Source organism: Gobio gobio, assembly GCF_949357685.1.
Source record: "Gobio gobio genome assembly, chromosome: 25".
In the NCBI taxonomy this organism is placed as follows: domain Eukaryota; kingdom Metazoa; phylum Chordata; class Actinopteri; order Cypriniformes; family Gobionidae; genus Gobio; species Gobio gobio.
Genome location: NC_137121.1, coordinates 6790589 through 6817268, shown reverse-complemented (window position 1 = coordinate 6817268; position 26680 = coordinate 6790589). Strand labels below are relative to the sequence as shown.

Below are 26680 nucleotides of genomic sequence, written 5' to 3'. Positions count from 1 at the left end.
GTCCTGGTCACAGATGAGACACCAACAATTTGTCCTCTTCTGAACTCTGATACGTCTCCCATGTCTCCCCAATAATTGGAATTGGCCAAAATGTCCCCCCCCAGTATATGATATTTCTTAATGTTGTTCTCCATTACGTACCTCTCTGTTTGTTGACAGTCCGTTTAAAAAGTTCAACAGCACTCGTCAATGATGGCCAATCAGATTAAAAGAAGGCGGGGCTTAATGTTCACTGAAGCCGAGTGTGAATTCCCAAGCAACGCTTTTAGTTTTTACAGTAAAAAGTGAGTTAAACATTGAGTTAAACATTTAGTATTTGACAACTGTTTTCCAATGGATATGTTTAACGACCCACAATAACATACAGTGATGCAAACTACTCGCCATTTTGAATTGAAAATATGCTATCATTTAAATTATGTTATTCATACCGGAATGTAACGAGACGGAATGTATTTTTGACATATTAGACATACAAACAAGAGTGAATGTGTGCATGTTTAAAAAAAAAATTATTTGCAACAAGTTTAAATGGATTACTTCACAAATATATAGGCTAATTAGACTATAGTTATAATAATTTATTTTACCATTCTCATTTCTTTATTCCCTCAAATCCCTTTTAATCCTCTAATTACTTCATTTATTTAAATAAAAATAAGTTTTTCCTCCTTTATTTAAAAAAAAGAACTCGTCCACACAAGCAAGGTTAAAAAAAAATCTCCATCCACATGAAACATTGACTGTAAAAAAATATGGACGTAGTGTCCGTGACGTCACCCGTAGGATTCTGAAGAGCAGTTTTGAAGCGTAAAGTAGGGTCGAGCTGGCCGTCGCCATCTTGGCAGCGCATCATAGCGCGTCACTCCCGGATAACAGAAAATGGGCAAAAAGGCGGGACGTGGGCGGAGGTGTGGTGCCATGATGACCAACAGACAGCAGACAAACGGCAATCCACCTGTCACTCAAAGTGGCCACACCCTTAATTATGCAGGACTTTAAGGCTTAATATAATGTAAACGAATGAGTTATGAAAAAATTCACCCCCTCACAGTCGTCATGAAGGGCAAAATTTGCAAAATTACCACAATTTGTCCCAGACTGTAAACATGTGTTCTTCTGCTGTAAAGCTGGGCATTTTAACATGAGCTCAATGAGATTCTGCTGCTTCTGGAGTCTGTCTCTAGTGCCCAGTCGATGAACTGCAGTTTAAGTCACTTCCGTATTGGCTTCAAGAGAAACTGCGGGAGGTTGACGCTTGACATGAAACCACTAAAACACCATATGAAGCGCTGTCAAGAGCATGCCAAACCAACAGGTGGCGATATAACCCTAAATGTAAAGTCATGTTGGCCAATCAAAAGCCTGGCAAAAAGTTTATCGTCATAAGCAGTGACATTCTGTTCCGCAATAGTGATGGGAAGTTCGGATCATTTTACTGACTCGGATCTTTGAATCTTGTTCAGCAAAATGAACAAATCTTTTTTCAAGTCATTTTGTTCCTTTTCGCAGATACAGAAATGATTAGTTCATCTCTCGAGTCTTCTCGTTCAAGTCGTTCGTTCTTTTTTCACGTGACCGCTTTCCTGTTCAGTGTCTCGCAACATATACAATATTACAGTCATATTATTGACTGCATGTTGTAATATATTTATTATTATAAAATCATCAGAAGATATGTGCAATAAACATTTATTATGCCTATCCGTTCTGAACAACCCAATGTGTCCAGGCTTATAGGAAAATCAATTAAACTAGCTAAAAAAACTGAACTAAACAAACATAAAAAAACTACTCACTTGTTTGTAAGGAATTGTGAATTAACCATAGACTGTAAAGAAATTAACTAATTTCTGTATCCAACACGGCTGTCACATCACGTGACAAAAGAACGAGACCTGAGAGATGAACTGTTTCTGCATTCAGCCTATGGGGACTTGAACGAACGATATGAACGAGAAGACTCGAGAGATGAACTAATCTTTTCTGTTTCCGGTGACTGCATAGCCTTGCCTATGGGCTGGGACTTGATGAACGAATGACTCAAAACCGAAGACTCGTGACTGGTGAACTAATCAATTCTGTTTCCTGTACAGAGCATATGGGAGGTTGCGCATGCGCAGTCAACACAAAATGAACGAATCACTCTCTGAGACAATCCGTTATTCTCGAGTCATATTAAAGATTCTTTAAAAAATGAACGACACATCACTATTCCGCAATATAATGGGAGAACTGTGCATGTATCTGTATACATGTTATAAGCCCTGTTAGCACAGTTATTAGCTGCAATATTTTGGCTACGTCCGCCATTGCACAGACTCAAAACAAAGGAGATAGCGACGCACAATCTGACGTCAAACAAAGGAGATAGTGTGCACTCCGACGTCACAAGCCAAAATCTCCAGTTTCACCATATACACGACAACACTGCAACCGGAGTTTCTGAAAATCTTCACCCTGGTTTTCAAAAAGGTTCGGTTTCAGTGACCCGATACTGCGTTTGCATGTGGACGAACGGCCAAACCACATAGAAAAAGCGGAGGTTTTGCAAATACCTGCGTTCGTATTGACACAGCCTCAGTTTCATTGTCCAACCCCTGTATTTAAATATATATATAACTCACAATTTAAAATGTACTCATGAAATCTTAAAATAAAATCATTTCCAAGATGTACTTGTTAGTATACATTTTAAGTGTTGGCAAAAAAGCCCATCAATCTACTCAAAAGTAGGCCAGTTCCTGCTTTCAAATTCATGTGTTTGCACTTCAAATGTATGTATTTGCTTAGTGTCTCTATTCAGTAGCTCAGCTGCTGCAATTACCACAATCATCATTACAGTCATAATCGTAGCAGTCCCCAATAGATTCCCTAAGAGATTGTCTGAACTTTAAAAAACAGAGCAATGTTATGATCAGTCACTGTGCATTTGCTCTGCCTGGTTAGCCATAGTAATGATAAAGACACTTTAATGTCCCTTGATAATCTGTTAAACAAAAGTCACTTTCCCAGGTGTTTATTTGTGTCCCAAAACACCCAGGTGAAAATAAATGCTTCTGACAGTGTTTTGACATGTTTAACCGTCAATTGACAAGCTTTATGGCCACACAGGACTTCATTGTAAGCTGCTAATTAGTTATCCAATCTCTTATGAATGGGTGAAGGGAAATCAAGTTCACTGAATAGATAGCAAGGTGAAAAACAGGTGGCAGAACCCTCCATCCCCCAAGAGAATAAGACCATCACTATACATTACGCACAGGTGAATGTTTTTTTTTTTTGTATTTTCAAGGGTGTGTGTCTGGAAAATGTCTAAAACAACAATGGAGGTGGTTGAATGTTTGTGTGTGTTTGCTAATAGCTTGAGTATCTTTTCTGCTTTTGTGTTTCATGTGTGGTTTGCCATGTAAATATCCCAAGAATGCAAATGGGCTGGGGAAAAAAAATGAGACAGGTGGTGGGCCTTTTTTGTTTGTTTTGAATGGTCGTGTCCACTGAAAGTCATGAAGGTAATATTAAATGTAGAAGATTAACATATTAGCAACAGAAATGCCAACTAGCGCCATTTGTTGTTTTTCTTTTAAACTAATTTTAGTTAACCTTCAGTTTAATGACCAATAATATAACTACTATACCTATTATTTTCATAAAACGTTGAAATAATTCGTCGTTATATAAACATTACCTCAGAAATTTCGCGCGGTTCTGTCAGTCTCCTGTGCGCGCGCCCGTACTGCGGAGCGGAAGTTGTAAAAAAGGATTTTCACTTAGTAAATCAAATTATCTGATTAAATGACAAAAAAAATACTTGGATATTGATAATACATAATAAATTATACAAGTCAGTTAGCCTACTAGTCTTAAGTTTGTTAACATTTTCTCTGTAGGAGCCTTTTATGATCATTAAAACACGGATAGGCCTACTAAAAATCACACACAATGAAAAAGACCTACACAATATCTCTGCATTGTTTTGGGTTAATTTAGTTTTTCTTTAAAGATGACAGAGATAAACATTGAAACATACAAGTCATAATGCATGAGCCACAACAATGTGGAATTTATTGATACATTATTTAAAAAAAAACTATAGGTTTTAATAGAAAAATAATTTATTCTATAAGCATTTTTTCGTTAAAGATGACTGGAATAAACATTAAAACATTCAAGTCATAATATGATGAATGAACCATAAGGCCATGTGGTAATAAATTATTCTGATAGCAGTAAGAGTTACATGTTCCATTAAATCTAACAAAGATGCATGTACAATCTTTATATATAGAATATTGCATATTAATGCCATATGGAGAAGGAGGCATACAAAAATACTCAGGGAATATTTATACAAATTTTGACAATTTCAAGTTTTACGCAAACTACCCACATCCCTGCCAGCATCTGTGATATCATATTTAAGATATCTGATATTCAAAACGTGACTTTATTGGGATTTCAGAAACCAGATAACCAGAAGCAAATGTAAAGTGAGATATTCATGTGGCACTTGATCTTTTAAACTCGTTTCCTTTCTTGCCTATAAGATCAAATCTAGAAGATGACAGCTTCATTCTTCTTCCCCGCTGATAGAGGGTTCACACTGAGGGGGAAAAGAGTGAAAGAAAAGCTTTAAAGGGCAAAGTACAACAGATACTCCGTGTCTTTTTAATATGTGACAGGCCTGCTTGTATGCCTGACCAGCCACAGCTCTACCAGAAAGGCAATATTAATATTGTAATATTTATAAATGTTATAAACATAATATCAAGTCTACTTAAAATGTCTGATTCACGACGGCACATCCTAGTATCTTCTATTAATGTACAAAATACATACTTTTAATAATAATAATAATAATAATAAATGGTTTTGAATTAAAAATAAATCATTAACATGCGAGTTGAATAAAAATGTATGTAACAGAAATGGTCTGGTTAATTAAATTAATATTTAACCAGTGTGTGCAAGAAAGACAGCTGGAGAGTTCACCCTTTCCTCTTGCAGCATGTTGTTCTCCAGACTTTACTTAGTAGGGTGCTCTTTAGTGCAGAACAGCCCCTGATATACAATAAGGGAGTGAGAACTGCATTGAGCCGGGGCAGAATGCGCAGAGGGTCCGTACCCTCATTTCTGAACGTATAGCACGAAGACCCCGCGAAATTACACGCTATAACGTGAAGAAAAATTGGCAACCACGCGATCAGAAAACATACAGCCACTATTATGATGAGGTAAACGGACGCGCGCTTGTTGTCGCGTTCCGCGCTCCGAGGTTCGCGCTCCAGCTGGAATCTGGCGATGAAAAACAGCCTGAAGTTCAAGCCAATCATGATAACGATGGTGAAAATGTTCGCCACAAAAGTACCAAAGCTCGTCACTTTCTTAGCGACCCCAACAGTCACCAAATTATTAACAGCCACAATCAAAAACGCATAAAGCCAGTAGGCCAGAATCACCAGAAGGGTTCGGTTGCGCGTCATGCGCTGCGAGTATTTGAAAGGCGCGGCGACGGCGTGGTACCGGTCCGCCTGCGCGGCCAGAATCGCCATATAGGACAGACCCAGAAAAGTATAAACGATAAAGAAAGTGCGTGTCGGGGAGTCGTAATTATCGCGTACGTCCAGAACTCCAACATAATAATAGGAGACGCCCGAGCAGATGTCACTGAGACACGTGCTGAGCATGTACATGAAGCGGTTCTCGCTGCGCAGGGATCTGTTCATCATGATGGAGAGAAACACGGACACGTTGAGGAAAATGATGGCGGTGGCGAGAATTACATTGAAGAGAAACAAAAGCACGTTTTCGAAACTAGTAAGAGGCAGCACGGTGCCAAGCCCCGCACTACTCTGAGAAATATTCATGAGGGAGAATATCTATTCAGTTATAATAGAAAGAATAGAGGCATTGCTGACATGTGGACAAATGCATGAGGGCGCACACGAGTGCGCGCTTTTAAAAACGCGCGCAGGAACGAAGGTGGTCTCATGAGGTCTCTCCTGGGACAGTGTGTAATGATTATCAAAACAACATGCTAATAAGATACAGTCAGAAGATACCCTGCCGAGTTTGCCCACTTACAAAGCATGTAGAAGTCTGTCATTTTTATCATAGGTACACTTCAACTGAGAGAGACGGAATCTAAAACAAAAATCCAGAAAATCACATTGTATGATTTTTAAGTAGGCCTAATTAATTAGCATTTTATTGCATGACATAAGTATTTGATACATCAGAAAAGCAGAACTTCATATTTGGCACCGAATTTGTACCATATTTGGCTGTCGCTGGGCAATACAGACTTTCAGCTCCTCCAAAGATTTTCTATTGGGTTCAGGTCTGGAGACTGGCTAGGCCACGCCAGGACCTTGAGATGCTTCTTATGGAGCCACTCCTTAGTTGCCCTGGCTGTGTGTTTGGGGTCGTTGTCATGCTGGAAGACCCAGCCACGACCCATCTTCAATGCTCTTTCTGAGGGAAGGAGGTTGTTGGCAGGGCCGTTTCTAGCCATTTTGACGCCCTAGGCGAAATCCTTATTGGCACCCCCCAGCCAAATCTTAAAAAGCAACATGGTATTACTGGTATTAATTTTAATCCTTGTTAACAAATACATACAAACATAGATATCATTTTGGAACTGTAATCCTTATTAACAAATATATACAAATACAATTTGGAAACGACGTATAAAAGCTGTTCCAGTCACATGAAAGTAACAAGAATAAACATTGATTCAGTGTGGTCTTTGTTTCTCATTGACGCTTGAACATCCCCTTTAAATAACGCAACGCTATGCCCTGTACGACACTATTAGAACTGAATGAATCGATTCAGCTTTCAACACCACCCGTAAAGATGCATTAAATTCGACAAAGCGGTTTAATAAAGGATAATAAATATTGTGAATTAGCACATTTTATTATACTATTTTTAAATTGTCCGTTGAAGTTTTATATGGGACAATTACACACTGATCCTTTAACAATGCATTAGCGCAAAAACACACACCTTTTGGAGGTGCAAGTAAGAGAAGAAAGCTTAATAGTCTAAATATAATGATATCATGAAATGCTAAACTGAGTGTGGTTAGCCACATCTTGCCTCTATAATACACACCGAGCAATATTACACTATCTGCCCATTTCACAGCGTGATTTCTCGACTGCTACAAATACGGCCCTAACAAAATACAGATTTGTGCACTTTTTATTGTACATGTTTTTTTAATTGGCCTTTGAATTTAGGTTTATTGTGTGGTTAAAAAAAGCGTTACCTTGCCAAAGCTTTGACCGAGCTCTTTGATCTAATGGTGTTGAGCGCTCCAAATGCAAACTTTACATGCAACATTCAGACAGTAATTGACAGTACTCTGATCCAATAGTGTTAGGGGAACCGGCAATCATATTTCAGGGTGGCCTTGACACCCTTTACACACACCCCTGATATGCGTTCATTGGCGACCGCCTAGTTCGCCTATGCCTAAAAACAGCCCTGGTTGTTGGCCAAGATCTCGCGATACATGGCCCCATCCATCCTCCCCTCAATACGGTGCAGTCGTCCTGTCCCCTTTGCAGAAAAGCATCCCCAAAGAATGATGTTTCCACCGCCATGCTTCACGGTTGGGATGATGTTCTTGGGGTTGTACTCGTCCTTCTTCTTCCTCCAAACACGGCGAGTGGAGTTTAGACCAAAAAGCTCTATTTTTGTCTCATCACACCACATGACTTTCTAGTCAAGTCAAGTCAAGTTTATTTATATAGCGCTTTTAACAATGCAGATTGTTTCAAAGCAGCTTTACAGTGTTAAACAGGAAAATAATGCAACATAATTTTATTCAGCCGTATAGCCATTCTGGAGAAAACAGTGATGTCATCAGTTTATTTCAATTATCATACAGTGACAGTGTGGGCTTTAGATCAGTAATTTAGTTTATATGGTTAATTTAGTTTAATAATTCGATTTATTTGGATATTTAGTTGAAAAATTTAGTGTCCCCAACTCAGCACGCCAAGCCAGAGGCAACAGTGGCAAGGAAACCAAAACCCCATCAGGAGACCTAATGGAGAAAAATAAACCTTGGGAGAAACCAGGCTCAGTCGGGGGGGGCAGTTCTCCTCTGGCCAATTAACAAACAGCGTATGATTATTATTCTGGAAACTTTACAGGTCAGAGTTCATAATACATCGGAATATTTGAAGGATTGGAGGCAACACGCTGGAGACGGGTTTATTGAGGATGATGTGTTGATTAAATAAGTATTAAAGTGCACTATTCGAAAGATCGGAGGCAACACGCTGGAGACGGGTTTATTGAGGATGACAACGATTTAAGAATTATTAAATTGCAATATTCGAACAATTGGAGTCATTACGCCGGAGACGGGTTTATTGAGATGCCGTGTCGATGAGGCAATTTCAGGGGGAGTCTAATCACGGTCTCTGCAGACACTTCAGGGTCATGCGTTGGTCATGTCTGGGCGCAGGTCCACCATCCGATCTGGATCCGGCCCGGATCCGGCTGACTGCAGTAAACCTCGGGATAAAACAGAGAGACTATCATTAGCGTAGATGCCATTCTTCTGATGATGTCACGAGTACATCAGGTGTTATGGGAGGTGTTCCCGGTGTAAGACCGCATGAATTCGCTCCAAGGATCGGTAGCGAACCGCGGTGAAGGCCGCACGCATTCAGTGTCTCAGCTGGAAGAATGGATTTGATTATAATATTCTTTATCTGACTTCATTTATCATAGTTATCGCATTTAGAAGAGAATCCCAACCGGTTGTTTGGTCATCTATATTTGATAGTTAATCATACATTTAATCGTTCCGTTTTAACCCTTTGTTGTAATTATACCGTTCCACATTGGAGATAGTTAATAATTACAGATTAAGATCAAAATGTAACAATTTATTAACAATCAAGTAAATGTAAAATGTCAATTAGATCATAGACATAAATCTCTTCTAAAAGGAAACACAAATACTGGTTATGGTTACACTCAAAATCGTTTCAAATAAATTTAAACCTAAACCCTTAATTATGCTCAGTAGGCCTCTGCCTAGAATGTTACCTGTGAGAGAGAGAGAGAGAAAGAGAGAGAGAGAGAAAAAGAGAGAGAGAGCTAAAGAACAGCTCTCTCCAGAGAAAGCCAGAGAATCCAAAGAGGCCCCAATGACTTCAAGAGCCACAGGAAAAAGAGAGCGAGCTACAGATGAAATTCTCTTTTATCCTCTTCCCTGAAATCACCAAATTCAAATCTGACTCTTGTAAAACTGACCAATCAGACCAAACCGTGAGACATTTGAAAGAAACCAATCAGACAAAACTTCCCCCATTGTATCAAAGGTGTTAACCATTTGGCCAGCCAGCCATTCTTTTGTTCTTAGAAACTCCAACTGGCCCTTCTGATGGCGTTAAGGGGGAGGGGGTTGAGTCAATTTCAATATCCTGATCACGACGATGGCTGCTAACAGCAAAGCAGATGATTTTGTTCTATCTTGTTGTATCTTTGATTATTTTCCACCTTACACCGGTTCCGGCTGACCTAGCAATCCCTGACCCTGCAGCCTAACAATCATTTCATTGAAAAAGTGTTTTATGTGTATGCCACAGTAAAGAGATGTGTTTTTAGTCTAGATTTAAACTGACAGAGTGTGTCTGCTTCCCGTACAATGTTAGGAAGACTGTTCCAGAGTTTAGGTGCTAAATAGGAAAAGGATCGACCGCCTGCAGTTGATTTGGATATTCTCGGTATGATCAACTGGCCAGAATTTTGAGACAGCAGTAGACGTGATGGAGTATAATATGTTAAGAGCTCGCTCAAGTATTGGGGAGCTAAACCATTTAGTGCTTTGTAAGTAATAAGCAAGATTTTTAAAATGTATGTGATGTTTAATAGGCAGCCAGTGCAGTGTTGACAGAACTGGGCTAATATGGTCATACTTCCTGGTTCTAATAAGAACTCGAGCTGCTGCGTTTTGGACCAGCTGGAGTTTATTTATTAAGCGAGCAGGGCAACCACCCAGTAGAGCATTACAATAATCTAGCCTTGAGGTCATGAACGCATGAACTAACTGTTCAGCATTTTGCATTGAGAGCATGTGCCGTAATTTAGATATATTTTTAAGATGGTAGAATGCAATTTTACAGATGCTAGAAACGTGGCTTTCAAACGAAAGATTGGTATCAAAGAGCACACCCAGGTTCTCCCATTCCTCCTCTAGATAATCCAGATGGTCATTGGCAAACTTCAGACGGGCCTGGACATGCGCTGGCTTGAGCAGGGGGACCTTGCGTGCGCTGCAGGATTTTAATCCATGACGGCGTGGTGTGTTACTAGTGGTTTTCTTTGAGACTGTGGTCCCAGCTCCCTTCAGGTCATTGACCAGGTCCTGCCCTGTAGTTCTGGCCTGATCCCAATTTTTCCCTTTTCCCCTATACTTATGTAATATATGATGTCATTGTCTGTCTTTAGTCTCTCCAAGGGGAAACGAGGTTCGGCGCTCAATGGCTGTGCGGCGCTCGCTGGTGGGCCTCAGGCATAGCATGACCCAGGAAGCTGTTCGCAGGACGTCCCGGCGCTCTTTCCTGAAGAAGAAAGCCAGACTGGGCAACTCGACCTGCAGCAGCTCCGTCAGCGGTGAGACTCACATTTACAGTCAAAATAACTTCACATCACCAACTCTAATTGAAAATGAATAACTTGAGGTCAGTGTGAATGCCTCTTTAGGATTTATCACTTGGTTCGGACAGTCGTGCTGTTTGAGGTGATTTAAGTTTGTGTGTTAACTGAATGATGACGTTTATGTCCACTGCTTTTCCCAGAGGACATTTGTATGGACACTGAACCTGAGGACACGGAGAACAAAGAGGAACCGTGAGTGAGATTTCAGCTCATGATAGTTGATGTATTGTTTTTATCTGGGATTCAAACCCACAACCTTTTGGTTATCAGTCGAGGTCTTTTAAACGCTGTTTCTCGCTTCTGTTTAGGGTTGATGCACCACAAAAGATGGCAGAACCGGTCATTGAAACCAACCCTGAACCTGAACTCGTCCAATCTGAGGTGAGAATAACTTTCTGCTGTGGTTTTCATTAGCCGCTTTTCCACTGTCAGGCCAGTGCGAGCCAGGGCTTTCAACGGGTCGGGCGGAATAGCCTCAGACCTGTTGCACTGAGCCCAAACCCACGCTGGGTTTCCACCGTTGGGCCAGAAGCTCCGCAGCGCTTCCCTAAAACCCGCCCGTAACACAACAACATCACACAAACCCATCATCTCACCAACAAAGGGAAGTTTGATCAGAAAATGAATCAGAAAGAAATCACTGGAAACGAGCGTCCGTTTGATGGCATTTTAAAGATTTAAAACCCAAGCATCAATGTTTTACAATAATAAGTGATCCATTGATCATAATGAATTAATCTGTCAAGACTGCACATTAGTCCCACAGAAATAAAGTGGTATTCACTGTTATTTTACAAAAGAAAGACGACACGTACTTATTCAGTCGCGCGTTTCTGTTTATTTGTAGTCACATGACAGCATGTTTACATCACATTTAGAAAGAATGATCATTCCACCAAAAATACGACCTGATGAGCTTTAGCCCTCTCTCCAGTGACTGTCCCAGTACAGTTATATTTTCAGTCAGAGAAACAGAGGACGCTCCCAAAAAACCTGAGTTGCTTTGTTTTATGACATGCGGAGATAAATATGGATATCAGACAGTCGGTATAAAGAGACGAGGGGTACTGACAGATGAAATAAATACACGCGTGATAGCCTTTATGATTTATCTGATTTCTTCAAGTGGCCATATTTACCATGTTTACTAACTATGGAATTGTTTTTTTGCATCGCATATAATATTTCTGCCTTATATCACATCAGAATCCACATCAGCTCACAAACAGAAGTTATTTCAAAAACTCTCTGCTGTCTGAAAGTGAGTTTTTGAGCTAAAATGATTTAAAAGTCTTTAATGCTGATGTTAGCTGGTATATGAAATCATCTCATCTCCAGACTCAGATAAACTCCACCTTTTTTTGTAACCACTCCTCAAGCCCGAGCTGGCCCGCTTTGGACCAAGGCCCATTCCACTGAACAAAAGCCTGGCCGTTGGCCACGATCAAAACCCCAGAAAGTGACAGTGAAAACACGACTGGCCCTGGCACGCATTAGCACGCCCGCCTTTACCCAGATGGTGGAAACGAGGATATTTACCCACTCTAATAACAGCCAGATTTAACCAAGCATGGCCATTTCTGTTATGATGATAGAAAGTGTTGTATTGCATAGTGCAATTTGTAAATAACTGAAGGCTGTGTGATTTTCACAGGAACCTGAACCCGAGAAGACTGAAGAAAAGGAAACAGAGGTAAAAGAAGACCAACTTCCAGAAGAGATTGCTGGATCTCCCAGCACCGCTGAGAACTATCGCTTCACACAATCCATGGCTCGTACTTCAGAAACAGGTACTGGTCTAACAGATCTGCTGATTAAATTCAGATGTATATGGGATGACTAGTAAGCTTTGAATTATGTATCTTCCTGTAATAGATGATAGTGGCGGGTCAAAGTCCAGAGGAGATGGCCGGTGAGCACGCAGATTTCTTCATTATAGTTATTGGATTTATGCTGAGCATGTTTTCTTATGGTCTTTGTGGGTTTCCATCAGGCCTACGCGTTCAGGCTCCAAGCGCCGGGCAGCTGAGTCGACAGTCCAGGAAAACAACACGCCCAAGAAGAAGCACTCTCCTCCGAAAAAATGCCTCACGGTATGAGCATCTCTGACTATTGTAATGCTTTCAATCCGCCAAAACATTCTCTGACACTTGTTGTAAAGAGAAGCTTACCGCAGAAGTCCACATAAAGTTTCTCTGTGGTTGTTTGCATTCGTAAAAAGGATTTGTATTGATTTGTGGCCTGTTTCATGTGGATTGGGTTAGCCAGTCCAGACCATCCATTATGTGTCCATTTGTTGTGTGCCTGCAGAGTATTGCTCCACACATGCGCTCGTTCGTGCACACGGTGCAGAAGAACCAGATGCTGATGATGACGCCTGGATCTCTGGGCCGCAGCAACATCATGAAGTCCTTCATCAAACAATCTGCCAGCAAAACCGATGTCAAGGTGGGCACACTTTTCAGACTGTTCCTCTGTGTATATATTTTTAATGCCCTGTGGAAATATGGACATTTTTCACATTCCACTTTAATAGATTTAATTAGAATTGCCATTTTGCACTTTAATCAAATCACAATATGGACTAATATCTGTGAAAGTTAAAGGGATAGTTCACCCAAAAATAATTTCTGTCATTATTTACTCATCCTCATGTCGTTCAAAACCCGTAAGACTTTTGTTCATCTTTGAACCTCTCTCACTGTACGACGTAGGACCACCGTTTCACGAGTTCGCACTTACATATAATTTATAGAGAGTAATTCAATGCGTATTTGGCGTGCTGTCCGGGGGGAGGGCTTCGAGCTCGGAATTAGGCCCGAACCCAGAGTCCTCCCCGTATATATAAGTGGTTTTAGAGTTAAAAGGTGTGGCGAAGGGGTGGTGGAAGGGTTGCTGATAACTGTCAACAAACGGAGGTAGGACTGCTACGTGTATATATACCTCTATTGTTGATTAGCTGAGTGCTCTCCACCTGTGTCAATTATCTGAACGTGCTTCTCCCGAACCTTGTTTATAAAACATAATTTAGGAACCATGACCACAGAAATCGCCACGATTGGTCATCTTTCGCCTGGGAGAGCCCAATATCGTACAATACTGGGCTTAAGGTAGACATCCAAAATGTGCACTGTTGGTGTGACTCCAGGAACAGAGTTGGGAAACATAGGAGCCACTGGTGCACATGGTTGCATTTGCTGAGATGCTATGTCAAATGCAGAAACAAACTGCTCTACAATGCATCGTTTTAAAAATGAAAAAAGTGAATTAATCAAGTTGATTATGGGAGTGCAGTGGACCAGAGGTAGAACTCCAGCTGCATGTGGAGATATGAGATCAGTTTTACAAGACGAGGACCTCAAGATGAAGACTCCAACATGGTAACTTTATCTTGGATATTAATAATCTTAAACCAATTAGAACCAACAATGGTCAGCTAATCCTTTGATTTCACTTGATAATTTTCAATTTAGTTGGAAAAATGTACGTCTGTAGTTTTCTATCACTGCCAGTGTCCTCTGGTTTTGTATTACATGCATTGCTTCTTTGCTGAGACCGCATGTCGCAGTAACCATCTACATCCAATTCGGCATAAAATTTACATAAAATCTCAAAATGCACTTTGACCCCTTCTGAGCGATCTTTCAGAAGGAAAAGCCTGTCAAGATGTTCCTAAATTGTTTGTCTGATCTCAAATTGCATCATTTACAAAAACATATTGTGTCATATCTATATTTGTTTATGTGTGAATCTGCCTGATTAACCACAGTAATGATCTCCAAACAGGAGATTTTCATCTCCTGTGATCCTCTGTAGGGCTAATGTGTTCTTCCCAAGGGTTAACTTGCATCCTTAGACTCACGGGTGAAGATAAATGGTTCTGATATGTTTTGACGCAATTAGTCCTGCATTTGGATTCTGTCATTCCTAATAGTCTTATAATCACATAGGGCTCACGGTTTACCACTTTGGGTATAATTAAGCTGTTAATTAGTTAGCCAGTCTCTTTATGAATGGATGCATATGTCAACACGAGGAAATCAGATATCAAAGGGGAAAACAACAAAAGGTCTCCTCCAATCACAACAAACTGAACACAGATGAACATTTAGCTTAACTGAAACTATAATGGACATTTCGTTCTCAACTGGTTTTGCTTCAGGGGCCAGATTCTGCATTGGACATCAAGTGATGTCTGTTAACAAAACTTGAGCTGACATGGAACAAACACTAGGCCAAATAAATGCTAAACTGTTTAGCCTCATGCTAAGTGGATTATAGCCCTGTTTCCACCAAAATTACCCGGAACAATTTGTCCCAGGAACTTTTTTCCTAGGAACTCTTTTTCTGCTGCTGTCTGCATTTCCATCGGTGCGCTATGTAAATTTCTTTCAGTAAAAAAACACCAAAAACCACTAGGCTAGTGTTATATATTTTGTTCAGTTGAGTACTTACAATGTCCCAAATGTTTCCAACTATTTGTACATTGTGAGAAAATTGCAATTTTAACCAAGGAACCGGGATGTGTGAGGGAGTCGCCTGTCGATTGCGTCATATCTGCGTTCCGCTCGGTTTCCGGTTTTATTTTTGCAGAAACGCTTTACTCTCACTGCAGTGTGAACAAGTGTCATAGCAGCCGTCGAGAGAACACACAGAGTAACGTCACAACATCATTAACACTCTCAGATGCGTCTAATATGATAAACAGAGCTGCGTTACCTCATACTGATGACCGGAAAAGCGTAAGTGGCGCCGGCGACTGTGTCATAATAAAAGTCCCGCCAGTCTTCTCATTAACAAATCGCTCCAGCGGTTCCTCAGCTCCACAACACTCGCTCCTGCTCTGCTTCACTACAGTAACGTTAATAATCACATCCATGAACATGATTTCTGCCCGAGTCCTATCCCGATTCTTTTCCACCGGCTGTGAGGTGAAGACCACATGTCCCAAGATTCTGCGCTCAAACGTGGCGTCATCAAACTACACTACAAACTACAGCCTGAACCTCGTCGTCGGTCCATCTGACGTATATTTTAAACTCCATTGTTGATTTGAATAGCAAACGACTCTTACTGCACGCACCGCAACAGACTTTAAGGTTGAAATAAAATGCTGCGTGAACTCAACCAATCAGCGCCCAAGTCCCACCCCCGAAAGCTCCTGAACTTTGAAAAAGTACTACCTCACAAACAGGGTCGTTTTGAGGGGGAAATATTTACCCGGAACTTCATTTAGACCCCAGTTCCTGAAGTCGAAACACACCCGAGTACCAGCTCAAAGTTCCTGGGAAAGTTCCCACGGTGGAAATGCGGCCTATGTTTTCTTTTACTTGGCATAGTTTTCTTCAGGGTGTTCAAAGATGAAGGATACTACATCCTATTAGATGCCTTAAAAAAAAAAAAATGGGAACAGGCAGACACGCAATTAAGGTGCATTTAATCACTTTAATTCCAGTGACAGTAACATTACACACACTTTCAACATTCACAACATCTCAAAAGCATAACATTACATATGCAGCTGAGTAATAATAAGGCATTTAGCATTGCCTTCTGCTGATTATCCAGTGGTTGCCACAGTCCCTCTAGAATATCAAGGGTTCCCAATTACATTTCTGGAGCCACCCCAACACTACAAATCTTGCATGTCTCCTTAATCAAACACGGCTGATTCAGGTCATCAGCTCATTCCCAGAGACTCCAGAAATGGGTGTGTCAGGCTCAAAATGTGCACTGTTGGGGTATGTGGTTGGAAACCTCTGCTCTAGATAAGATTTAGCAAGTGCCAAGCTGGGTTGATAATCTACTTGAATGATCAGCAGTAATGTTCATAGAAACTACAGCACCAAGCTACTGATAAAGATCCAACTGTATATAAAATGCCGTTTTATCTCAGTGAGCAGTGGAGATGAGCTGCATGAGTGTTTCTGTCATAGCACATCTGATATGTATGAAACTGACACGCAGGCGTATTATCGTACATATCTAGTTTAAACCAAACAGATATGATTACATAAACATTCAGCATGGAGCCATTCACACAGTGTTTTTGCATCGAGATGCTGGGAAAGTGGAATGAAAGAAACACAAGGTCTGAAGATGCATTGTTTAAAAAGCTTAACATCTTTCAGCTTCACATGGCATTCTAGTGTTTTTTCTGGAGAAGTTTCAATGGTCAAAGATGTTTGTGTAGTGCACGTTTATATAGACAAACAATGGAGTAGAAAGCAAAAACGTGATCTGTATGAACGGCCCCTGAGAAGTAAAAATAACAAAACCAACAGTGGAGGACTTTTAACAACCATTTAAATGTTCATAATGTTAATTTAAAATAAATAAGTACATCAGTAGAAAGTTAATCCGTGAGTTAAGTCTAAACAATCAAAAATAAACACTACAAAACATTTTCAACTACGCAAGTAGGAGTACCATCATAAGGACAGAACTGGAAGCCACCATTTCATGTCATTACAAAATAATCATGGTTTGTTGTATTAGCCGTTGCTAGCATGAAACAACGAGGCAAATGCCAATGCCGTGCACAACGCTTAAAGTGGAGATAATAAAGGGTTCATGCTGTCTTGGAAGAGAAGTTAGTGTTCATCAAACCACATGCAAGGAGGCAGTGATGGAAGTTGAAGGGTGTAGAAAAATGACTTTTAGAAACTGGTTCGAAATGTAGGCTCATGTCAAATTGTTAGGTGGCTCATGTTGCAATTTAGTGGAGTCATCGTGAGAAGTGAAAGTACTTTCTGTCGAATCTTCAAGTAGTCCTTCGAGAATACCTTGTCTTAAGTCTCTAAGACACCCAAGACAAATTCCTCAGATTACATGTGATGGGTGAGAATGGTCCATTTCTCAGTCTGACTCAATGGCTTCATGGGATGTATCATTTTCTAGACTGTCAGTGTAACAGGCAACTGAAGACAAGAGACAGAATGCTAGTAAAGAGTAGCATGACTCCACGGCCAAGGGGTCCAGGTAAATCAGCACTACTGTTGGTTCCAGTATCCACGGCACTGCGATCCTGCACCTGTTTTTCCGCATGCTTTTCCGCATAGACCATGTACAGTTCGACGCAACGTCGTGCTTTCATTTGCTCAATTAGTACAGGATAGCCGATCTCCATAATGCTAACAGTGTCGTCGTCATCATCACTGGCTTTTGCTTCTCCCTCCTGGGTCTGCTTTTGAGGTTGACTGGGTGTTTCGGGAGGGTTTGAGGTTATAACTGAAGAGGCATCTGTGCTGGTTCTCTCAGCAGTGCTGTTGTTGCTTGTGGCATTTTCTTGAGCGCCGTTAGGATCATCTCCTACTTCTGCTTCTTGAGCCTCAAAGAGGTCAGCTGATCTCCTTGATCTTCCTTCGGGTCTCTCTCGAAGCAAGTCAGTCCTCTTAATACACTTGTCCATGTATTTCTCATAGGACTCCGGTGGAGGATTCTGGAAGATGTCATAAGGGTTAGCATTTCCTTGTCCCGCAGAGACCGATCCTGCCTCGCCTGGCTTACCGCCTTGGGAGTTAGTGTTCCCATTCACGGTACTGTCAGGGGGAGTTTGGCCGTAACGTTTGTACATGTAGTGATTGTAGTATTGTTCCTCCTGTGGATTGTGGAAATTGAAACGGGGACGGGGGAAACTACCGAGGCCATATCCCAGTGCCATACCGGCCACTGCCCCAACCCCAGCAGCCATAATCGCCTGCTTGCCAAATCCCCTTGAATTGCTATTAGGGGCCATACCCATGTTCTGCACTGAATGGGCAAAAGGTGATCTGCCGCCTTGCCCATAGCCACCGTAATTGCCCCCATAGCCTGGGCTCATGATTTTATTGTTGGGGTTCCAGTAAGGATACTGTGCCGCTCCTGGATATCCACCTGCCCCCGCACCTGCACCTGCAACACCTCCACCAAACTGGTTAGGGCTGGAACCTCCTCGGACTGGATAACCTGGATAAGAGCCTCCAGCTGGATAGGGGTTTCCGCCAGCTTGTCCAGGATACCTGTTGGGGTATGATCCTCCCGCTGGGTAGCCACCTTGTGCTGGGTAGCCACCTTGTGCTGGGTAACCACCTTGTGCTGGGTAACCACTACGCCCTGGGTAGTTACCTTGTGGATAACCACCTTGCGCTGGGTAACCTCCTTGGGCTGGGTAGCCACCTTGCGCTGGGTAACCTCCTTGGGCTGGGTAACCTCCTTGCGCTGGGTAACCACCTTGAGCAGGGTTTCCACCTTGGGCAGGGTTTCTACCTTGGGCAGGGTATCCTTGACCTGGGTTAGAGCCTGCTGCTGGATATCTGCCCTGGCTAGGGTACCCGCCTCCAGTACCGGGATAGGGGGGTGGATTCTGGTTTGGTACTTGAGGTTGGCGAGGATAGTTTCCAGGGGCCGAGTGTGTCCCATGTGAGGTGCCTTTGTTGCTGCTGCCGCCACCTTTGCTTCCTGTGCTGCTTCCACCTTTGTTTGAGCCAATTTTGCCCAAGCTAAATCCGCCTTTACCACTCCCACCTCGTTTGCCCAAAACGGACAGGCAAAACGGAGAAATAGCCAGGCAGAATAACAGTAATGTTAGGCGACCCATCTCTGTGGAAAAAGGAGAGAGAGGTTCAATAAAAAGATTCAGAGATCATATTCAAAGTTGTCAATTTTGGTTAATTAATATTCTAGTTGCATCTGGCACAGAGTCAATAACAGAAAGTCAGGAGAGAGAATGTGAACAACAGAAACAATGTCTTCATTGACCAAACTATGCATCTTTGCATACGGAGTTGTCACAACAATGATTAGGACCTTACTATACTTATGACAAAAAAAAAAAACCTGTAGTGACGTTTGGGTAAAGTTTTTCTTTTGCTTTCAAATGGCATCTCAAATGAGCGTATATGTGACAACTAGCGATTTCAAACTCCGCCATACTTGTAAAGAGGATTGGCTTGTTCCTAGGATGGTTATCAGCATCTTGTAGTACATATACACTCACTAAACAGCAAGAAATATGGTAAAACTTTACAATCCGGGTGCACTAATATGCATTAATTCATGCTTAACTAGTGCACAGATAATCTAGCCTGGTCTTACCAGACTCTCGTACATTTCATTTGTACAGAGAGTTTGGCCGCTCTCCATTGACAAGGGTTTTGTCATTGACAAGGCGGGAACTCTGTTGAAGTTTAAAACTATTGGATCTGCCATAACCAATCGCTAACGTTTGGTCGTGACGTGTGTCATGCGCCGTTCGCCTTTGCTTCTCACATGGAAATCCGTAAAAATAAATGTGCAGCCACCTCAGTGATAAAACCTTGTGCATTTGGATTGTGATTTATTCACGGTGGAGGGGAGAGTTGTGTGATCGGGAGCTGCCCATGAGGTCAAATAACATGATTGTATATGCTGTAAATAAAATGTCATATGCTTGGTATGATAAGAATAAATGCCGCCGTAAATAACAGCCCAATTCAAATGTTTACGTGCTTTTCTTCTTTTTATTTTTTGAGCGTGATGAAATATATTGCTCTGGTAAAAACTTGCCAGCATTTAAAGAAAAACAAGTCTAGAAATGCATTCAAATTACAGCGAAGCGCAACCGTACGGTAGTGATGTTACGTATGACACTGGAGCTTCGATGCGCGTATCGTGCATGCGAGACAATTTCTAGTGAACCGTATCGGGGTGTGTATTGGTTTCCCAGAGTCACGTGATCGATGACAAATGAAGCCTCACTTTCTGTCCAATCACGTGCGCGTTTCACTTTGCGTGTCAGGAGGTTCGGAGTCCTTGTTGGCTCAGTCAGTCTGGTTGATGGGTTTGTGAGGAGAGTGCTGTACTTTGAAAGTTAATCAATACATTACATTTAGATAACCAACATTTATTTGTCACTATTTTTGTTGTTGTTGTGTGTTTTTATTTTGGTAAAATCTTTGCACTTTTGTTGTTTTTTTAGGTAATTTGGTGCTGGTATTTGGAGTTAGGGTGGGATTAGGGGATAGGGTGTTGGTGTTTGGTGAAGGCTTTGTATTTAGAGCAATGGCAACAGGCAAAAAAGAAAAGCTTCCCCTATCTGGGAATATTTTGAGTTTATAGCTTCCAATGTATGTACGCTTTTCTACTGTCTAAGAGGAGAAATAGACTCAGCCCCAACACTGTGAAGCAGTTTTTTCCCCTTAATAAAAATAATTAAAAACTTGTCATTCCTGCAGTTACACAAGCACTATCACTGCCAAGTGTCATTAGCACATTTAATGATCCTATCACACAACGTCCTTATTCACAATGTGTGTGTGTGTGAGAGAGAAGGCCTATATTAGATCTTATTGAATCATATAAGCTCATATTATATTTTACTGTCACACTTTAATGAGTAAATTAATTGGGATGGGAGTGTGTTGTGGTTGCTTCATCTGACAGCTTCTTCCACAGGCTTCTGGCTGCTTTATTTTAAATAAGCACCAGATGGCGCTGTTCTCGACACTCTTGAAGCTTTGAATCTTTTCCCGGTACAGTCAGGGGAAAGCCTCACTGCTTTATGAGGCTTCATTTCCCCATCCCTACCGTACGGTGCTCTGCAGCGGCCAAAAAGAATATAAACAGTGAATTTTGAAGTGATATATTCTTGAAAACTCAGAGATGTGGATTCGGACGGCAATTAAATGACCACACGACCTTGGTGTTTGTCTAAAGCAGGTCATTCGGCCGAGGATTTTTACGTGGGTGGTGGGAGACGGATGGCAATAAAATCACTGACTACCCCCTGTAAATGATGACAATACCTTCCGAGAAACAATTACCGTCCGAATAGGGCTTCAGCAACTCCTTCACCACTAACGGAGCGAGCTGGAAAATCAAACTTTTCCCGGGACACAACATCATGGCCACCAACAGAACTCAGCAAAGATTGTTCTGGCTCCGATTTTAACTTCTGGATATACGGAAGTGGTGCCACAATGGAATGAATGGCTTCGTTCGCATCTTTCTCCGCCACCATTACTGAACTATAGGGCTGTCAACGAATATTCTAAATTCAAATATATATTCGAATAGTTTTTAAAAAGCTAATTTCGAAGGTGAAAATTAATATTCGAATAAATAAAAAAATGTGGGGAAAAAAACGCCCGTGGTAGTTGAGGCGTGGATGTCTGCTTTGCGAGTGGGCGCTAGCGCGCCTGAAGCCTTGTGTACTTCGGCCTGTCTCCGCAGCGCGAGCCTCCGCTGACTGCGCGCGCTCCTCCCCAAACGGACGAGGTGTTTATATTTGACGCGCTCGCCGTTGTGCTTTTCTTTGAAACGACAGATGGCGACTCGGAGTAATTGTTCTATAAACCATCAGGAAAAGCGTCGAGAAGAAGTGGGCTAATGTACACAGGTGACGATATTTATTTTAGTACACTTCACCGAAAATCACACTACAAAAGAATCATGTAAAACGGATCAAAATAAACCTTGATATTACTTGTGACATGAGAACAAAATGTATGTAGAAATGTAACGTTAACTTATACAACTCAATATCTAAATGTTTCCTAATTTCACTAAACACTTTAGTGAGTTTTCACTTAGTTTCGTGAACTTTTCTTTATTAAACGGGCTTTTTTATGCTTTTGTAGGCTCGTTTTGTAAATATAAGCAACTAATTTGTATGTGCAAACTGGACCACCCTTACTTTGCATCGCCCGCCACAAGCTCTGTCTGCAACACGACAAGAGGCCATAACGGAGAAATTAATTTTGTTCATTTGTAAGGACGTGAGAGCGATCAGTGTCGTGGATGGGGCGGCTTCAGGGAGTTCTGTCAAGCAATGGAGCCGAGGTACTGCCTGAATAGATATTGCATGAATAAAGGATAAATGCACTGCTTCCACTGGTTTGATTATTTACCGTTTCATGTCAAGGAAAAGTTCCATGTTTACCACAGCACAGCTCGCTCGGAGCGTTCAATAATATGCTGTAAAACTTATATTAATATTTGTTTCAATCACTGAATGAAGCCTGCTATATTTGGGACAAGAGTCGCGACCTTAAATTGCTTGCACCTCTTAATCAGCACTCAAAATGTGTTTGTTCATTTAAACCGTTATGCGCAGAGAGCGCGAGGGTGAGGGCGAGAGAGAGGGTCCGCGGTCTTTAGCCATTAGTTGATTTACTTGTTTTTGTGTAGGTAATACGTTGTCAAAAATGTTTAAACTTAAATAGACTACCTATATAAGTAGTTATGTCTCTTTGTATTCATTTGTCCTGTTATTGACATAATGTGCGTCATTGATAAATTGCGCAACCAGATGTTCGAATAGTTCGAATATTCGTGCTTTTTTTAGAGGGAATATTCGAACGTCATTTTTGAGCAATTTTGACAGCCCTACTGAACTACAACTCAAACTAGCGCCATCGTTCTCAGCCACTCCCTCTGTTCACTGATTGGACCGGTTAAAATTTGTTCGGAGAAAACCTAAGAATATACCGCAGTCCCAGACGGAGTACTGAAGGAAAATTAAAAATGAGCGGAAGTACATAGGAGGGCGGAGCCAGGCTACAGATAGAAGAACTAACCCATTTATGAATGATTACTGCATCAGCAACTAATGAAGATTCTACATGATTAATAGATTAAATCATCATTAAATTGTTATTAGTTAAATGTGTCATATTGTATTAATTCCCTAATAACATATTATATTACCTAATAGTGTAAATTCATATGTTAATAACCACAATGGTTGAAGCCATGCATTTCAACTTCCAGTTGTCAGCTTTAATTAATCATTAGCTAACGACTTGCATCATTATGGTATCATTATGTTATGACTTTACTAGTTGTGGCACATGACTATTAACTAATTCAAAATTAATTCAAAAGCCATAACCACAATGACATATCACTTAACAATTCGTTAATAGTCATGTGTAGTCATGATAGTCATTTAAGGGGCTACATTTCAGGTGAAAGTTTTCAGACAGCTTTCAAAATGGCCGCCAGACCGTCTTGACATTATAGGAGGTATATAGTAACAAACACATCAATTGGTTAAGACATCAAGACTTCTTTTTATAATCTGAGCTCAAAGATAGTAGTGTGCTTAATGGATACTTGAGCTTTAAAGGTACGTTTAACCTACATGATGTCATATTTAATTAATAGCAATTCATATATTACTTTATCTATTAATCATATATAAAGATTAGATTAGATTAGATTCAACTTTATTGTCATTACACAAGTACAAGTACAAGGCAACGAAATGCAGTTTAGGTCTAACCAGAAGTGCAAAAGCAGCAAGTGCAGGATATATATAATGTATATATATAATGTTCATTATGCAGTAATCATTAATAAATGGTTTAGTTCTTCATGAGACATACAGTAACTCGTGATTATCTGTGCATTATTAATGCATGAATTCATGCATAATAGTGCACCCGTATTGTAAAGTGTTACCAGAAATATATGCATGCACGACATTATTTAAATCTTTGGAATCTGTAAAGGTAAATGAAAGCTGGATGGCCCACCGTGACAGACGTTTATTATGCTCTACATTTCTTAACCCTTTAACTGTCACCCCCCTTTTTAGAATACACATGAAAATGCACTATCCAAACTTAAAGGGCTGTAATTCAAGAATGCTTTGGAATATAGACCAAAGTTTGGTCTCGTTTTAAAGACGACATTCTGCAGATTATTGCTGAAGTGAAAGCAATTCAAAATATGAAAGTATGAAATAGTTATGGAAGTTTAAATTTACTGTAAATGAAAAATACTGTACTACATTTTTTTTTTCATATAAAATATATATTTTACAAAAAATAATTTACTCTAAAATTACTATAAAATCAAAGCCATATGTCTAACCAATTTGTGTTCCAAATTTGAAGTTGATATCACAAAAATTGAAGTCCCCATGAGATTTTGTTTAGGGTGCTGTACCAAAAATAGCCACCGGGTGTCATTCAAATTCCATTTATTGTTGTTTTGATGCATTTTCCTGTAAATTTCTGTCCAAATATTACTTCCATCACAAAACAGTCACCAAATATGGACCCTTGAGACTCAGACCTTTCCGACAATATGCGTTTTGTCAAGATTGGAAAAGATTTTGAATATAAAGTAGTTAAAATAATTGTTGTAATATGAAACATGACAGCGCCCACTAGGGGAGGAGCCCACTAGAATAATTTAGAGTAACGTTTCCATGGCAACACAATGTCCGATTTCAAAACGGTTTTCACAGGATGAATTTTGAGTTTGTAAGCTTTCAAATGATACCTAATTTGTGATAATTACTTAAATATATGATATGAAAAAAGGCAATCAAAAAAAGAGCACCAGGCGTCCCACTTTCCCGTAAGGGGAAAGTAAAGCAAGAATTCAATTATACAAAACAAAATTATATCATCCCCACTGAGCTACACAAACCTTTCCTGATGAACATTGAACATGACATTAAGATTCAGACACTTCAGATTTAAGAGTTTAAAGTGTGTCAACGTAGCTCCATATAAAAGAGAACGGGGCTACTGTATCAAAGTAACTATAAGGTTTTGAGTCAAACGCCCAATTACACAATGAAGTTTGTTTTCATCAACATGGTGATTTCAAACATCCTGTTTCCAAATGATCTCAAAACAGGATAAAAAACACACACACACACACACACACACACACTGAAGGATTTGAAGGAAAATGTAGGAACTGTTCTCAGTACAAGAGCATTTTCCATGAATGTTAGGGTGGGGCAAGTTGTCACTTGTTTCTTAAAAATGCTGGAAATGTATAGAATTGATCAATTACACTATTTGTTGGTCAAAACAATGATTTGACATTTTGTTGCCTTTTATATTTTTTATGTTTAAAGACAGTTTGCCCCATATATTGTGACATGAACAGGCTCAACATTAACTGTGTATTTGGTGGAAATGTTCAAAAGTTTCTTTCTTTCTTTGTAGTAAAGACGTTATAGTTTGTGTCTGTACTGACTTCAACAATATGCAATTCTGACACTGGAGTAAAAAAACGCGACTTGCCATCTTGCTCAGATTTATGTCAACAAATGTACGACGTCACCATGCATAATTTTACTGCAATTGTATAACAGTCTAAGACAAACGCATCACGCTCATCTTGAGTATCTTCTTAGTAACGTTACTCGCCTGACAGCAATGGTAGTGTGTGTTAGTGTGTATATCTATGCGTGTGTGTGTGTGTGTGTGTGTGTCATTGTTTGGAGGCCATTTCAGACACATATTCATGGCTTTATGTCAGGATGCGCTGTACAAAATCCATCTAAATACTCATATTTGATATATAACGTTATATCAAACTAAATTATCACCAATAACAATAACACGCAGTTTGTTTTATTTTCCTTTTATCCAATATATTATTTATTTGTTCATGTGTACGGAATGTATTGAATATAATATGTAAATATTTGAAGTCGATGTGCCAATTTATAATAAATGTAAACAAAATCGGGCCTCGGGTCGCGCGCAAATCCCCAAATGCTTTAAATAACGGACCTACATTGCACGTGTGACCGTCAACTGCACCTGTTATTATAAAGCAAAACGAGGAGCTCTTATAAACCAGTGACCAGTCATAACACAACAGCGATGTTTGGCCTAATAATAAACGTGTTTTAAATCGCTAACGTACCTTTGTGTTGATTTCAGAGCGTTGTCCTGGTGAACGTTTTCCCTTTGAATGCGCGACGCCGTTTGTGTGACGATGAAACTTTCCACTGATGTGCGCGCTCACGAGATGAGTAACTGCCGCCATCTGCGCATGCGCCGCAACCCTTCCACTTACAGCATTTACCAGAACTGTCTTGGGGATTCTCGGCAGAATAATTAATAACGTTGTTTACTGAACATATTTATTTAGCAAATGCTTTTATCGATCTGAGTGGTGTTTGTTGTTATACAATGACCACTAAGGGAGTGAAAGATGAACATTACAACCTTATAAAGGTTTAAGTAAACAGAAGTAGGCCTACATTTCTTTTTTT

The 26680-nt window shown here is 40.4% G+C and overlaps 2 protein-coding genes across 2 annotated transcripts; both read right to left on the bottom strand.

Annotated features, from left to right (window-relative positions):
• Nucleotides 1–4988: 4988 nt before the first annotated feature.
• LOC307121792 (uncharacterized protein) lies at nucleotides 4989–5867 on the bottom strand (the record flags this gene model as incomplete). Its single annotated transcript, XM_079809550.1, has 1 exon — nucleotides 4989–5867. The coding sequence occupies one exon, from the start codon at nucleotides 5865–5867 to the stop codon at nucleotides 4989–4991; it is 879 nt and encodes a 292-aa protein (XP_079665676.1).
• A 10242-nt stretch (nucleotides 5868–16109) lies between these two features.
• Nucleotides 16110–26458, bottom strand: prnprs3 (prion protein, related sequence 3). The gene is made up of 2 exons (XM_079810218.1): nucleotides 26329–26458; nucleotides 16110–19269 (listed from the first exon to the last, which is right to left on the bottom strand). Exon 2 carries the CDS (start codon nucleotides 19265–19267, stop codon nucleotides 17594–17596), a length of 1674 nt encoding a protein of 557 aa, XP_079666344.1. The 5' UTR covers nucleotides 19268–19269; nucleotides 26329–26458; the 3' UTR covers nucleotides 16110–17593.
• Nucleotides 26459–26680: the final 222 nt, after the last annotated feature.

What these genes read in the sequence shown, in the direction of transcription:
- prnprs3 (XM_079810218.1), bottom strand. Translation starts at nt 19,267, where the DNA reads ATGGGTCGCCTAACATTACTGTTATTCTGCCTGGCTATTTCTCCGTTT.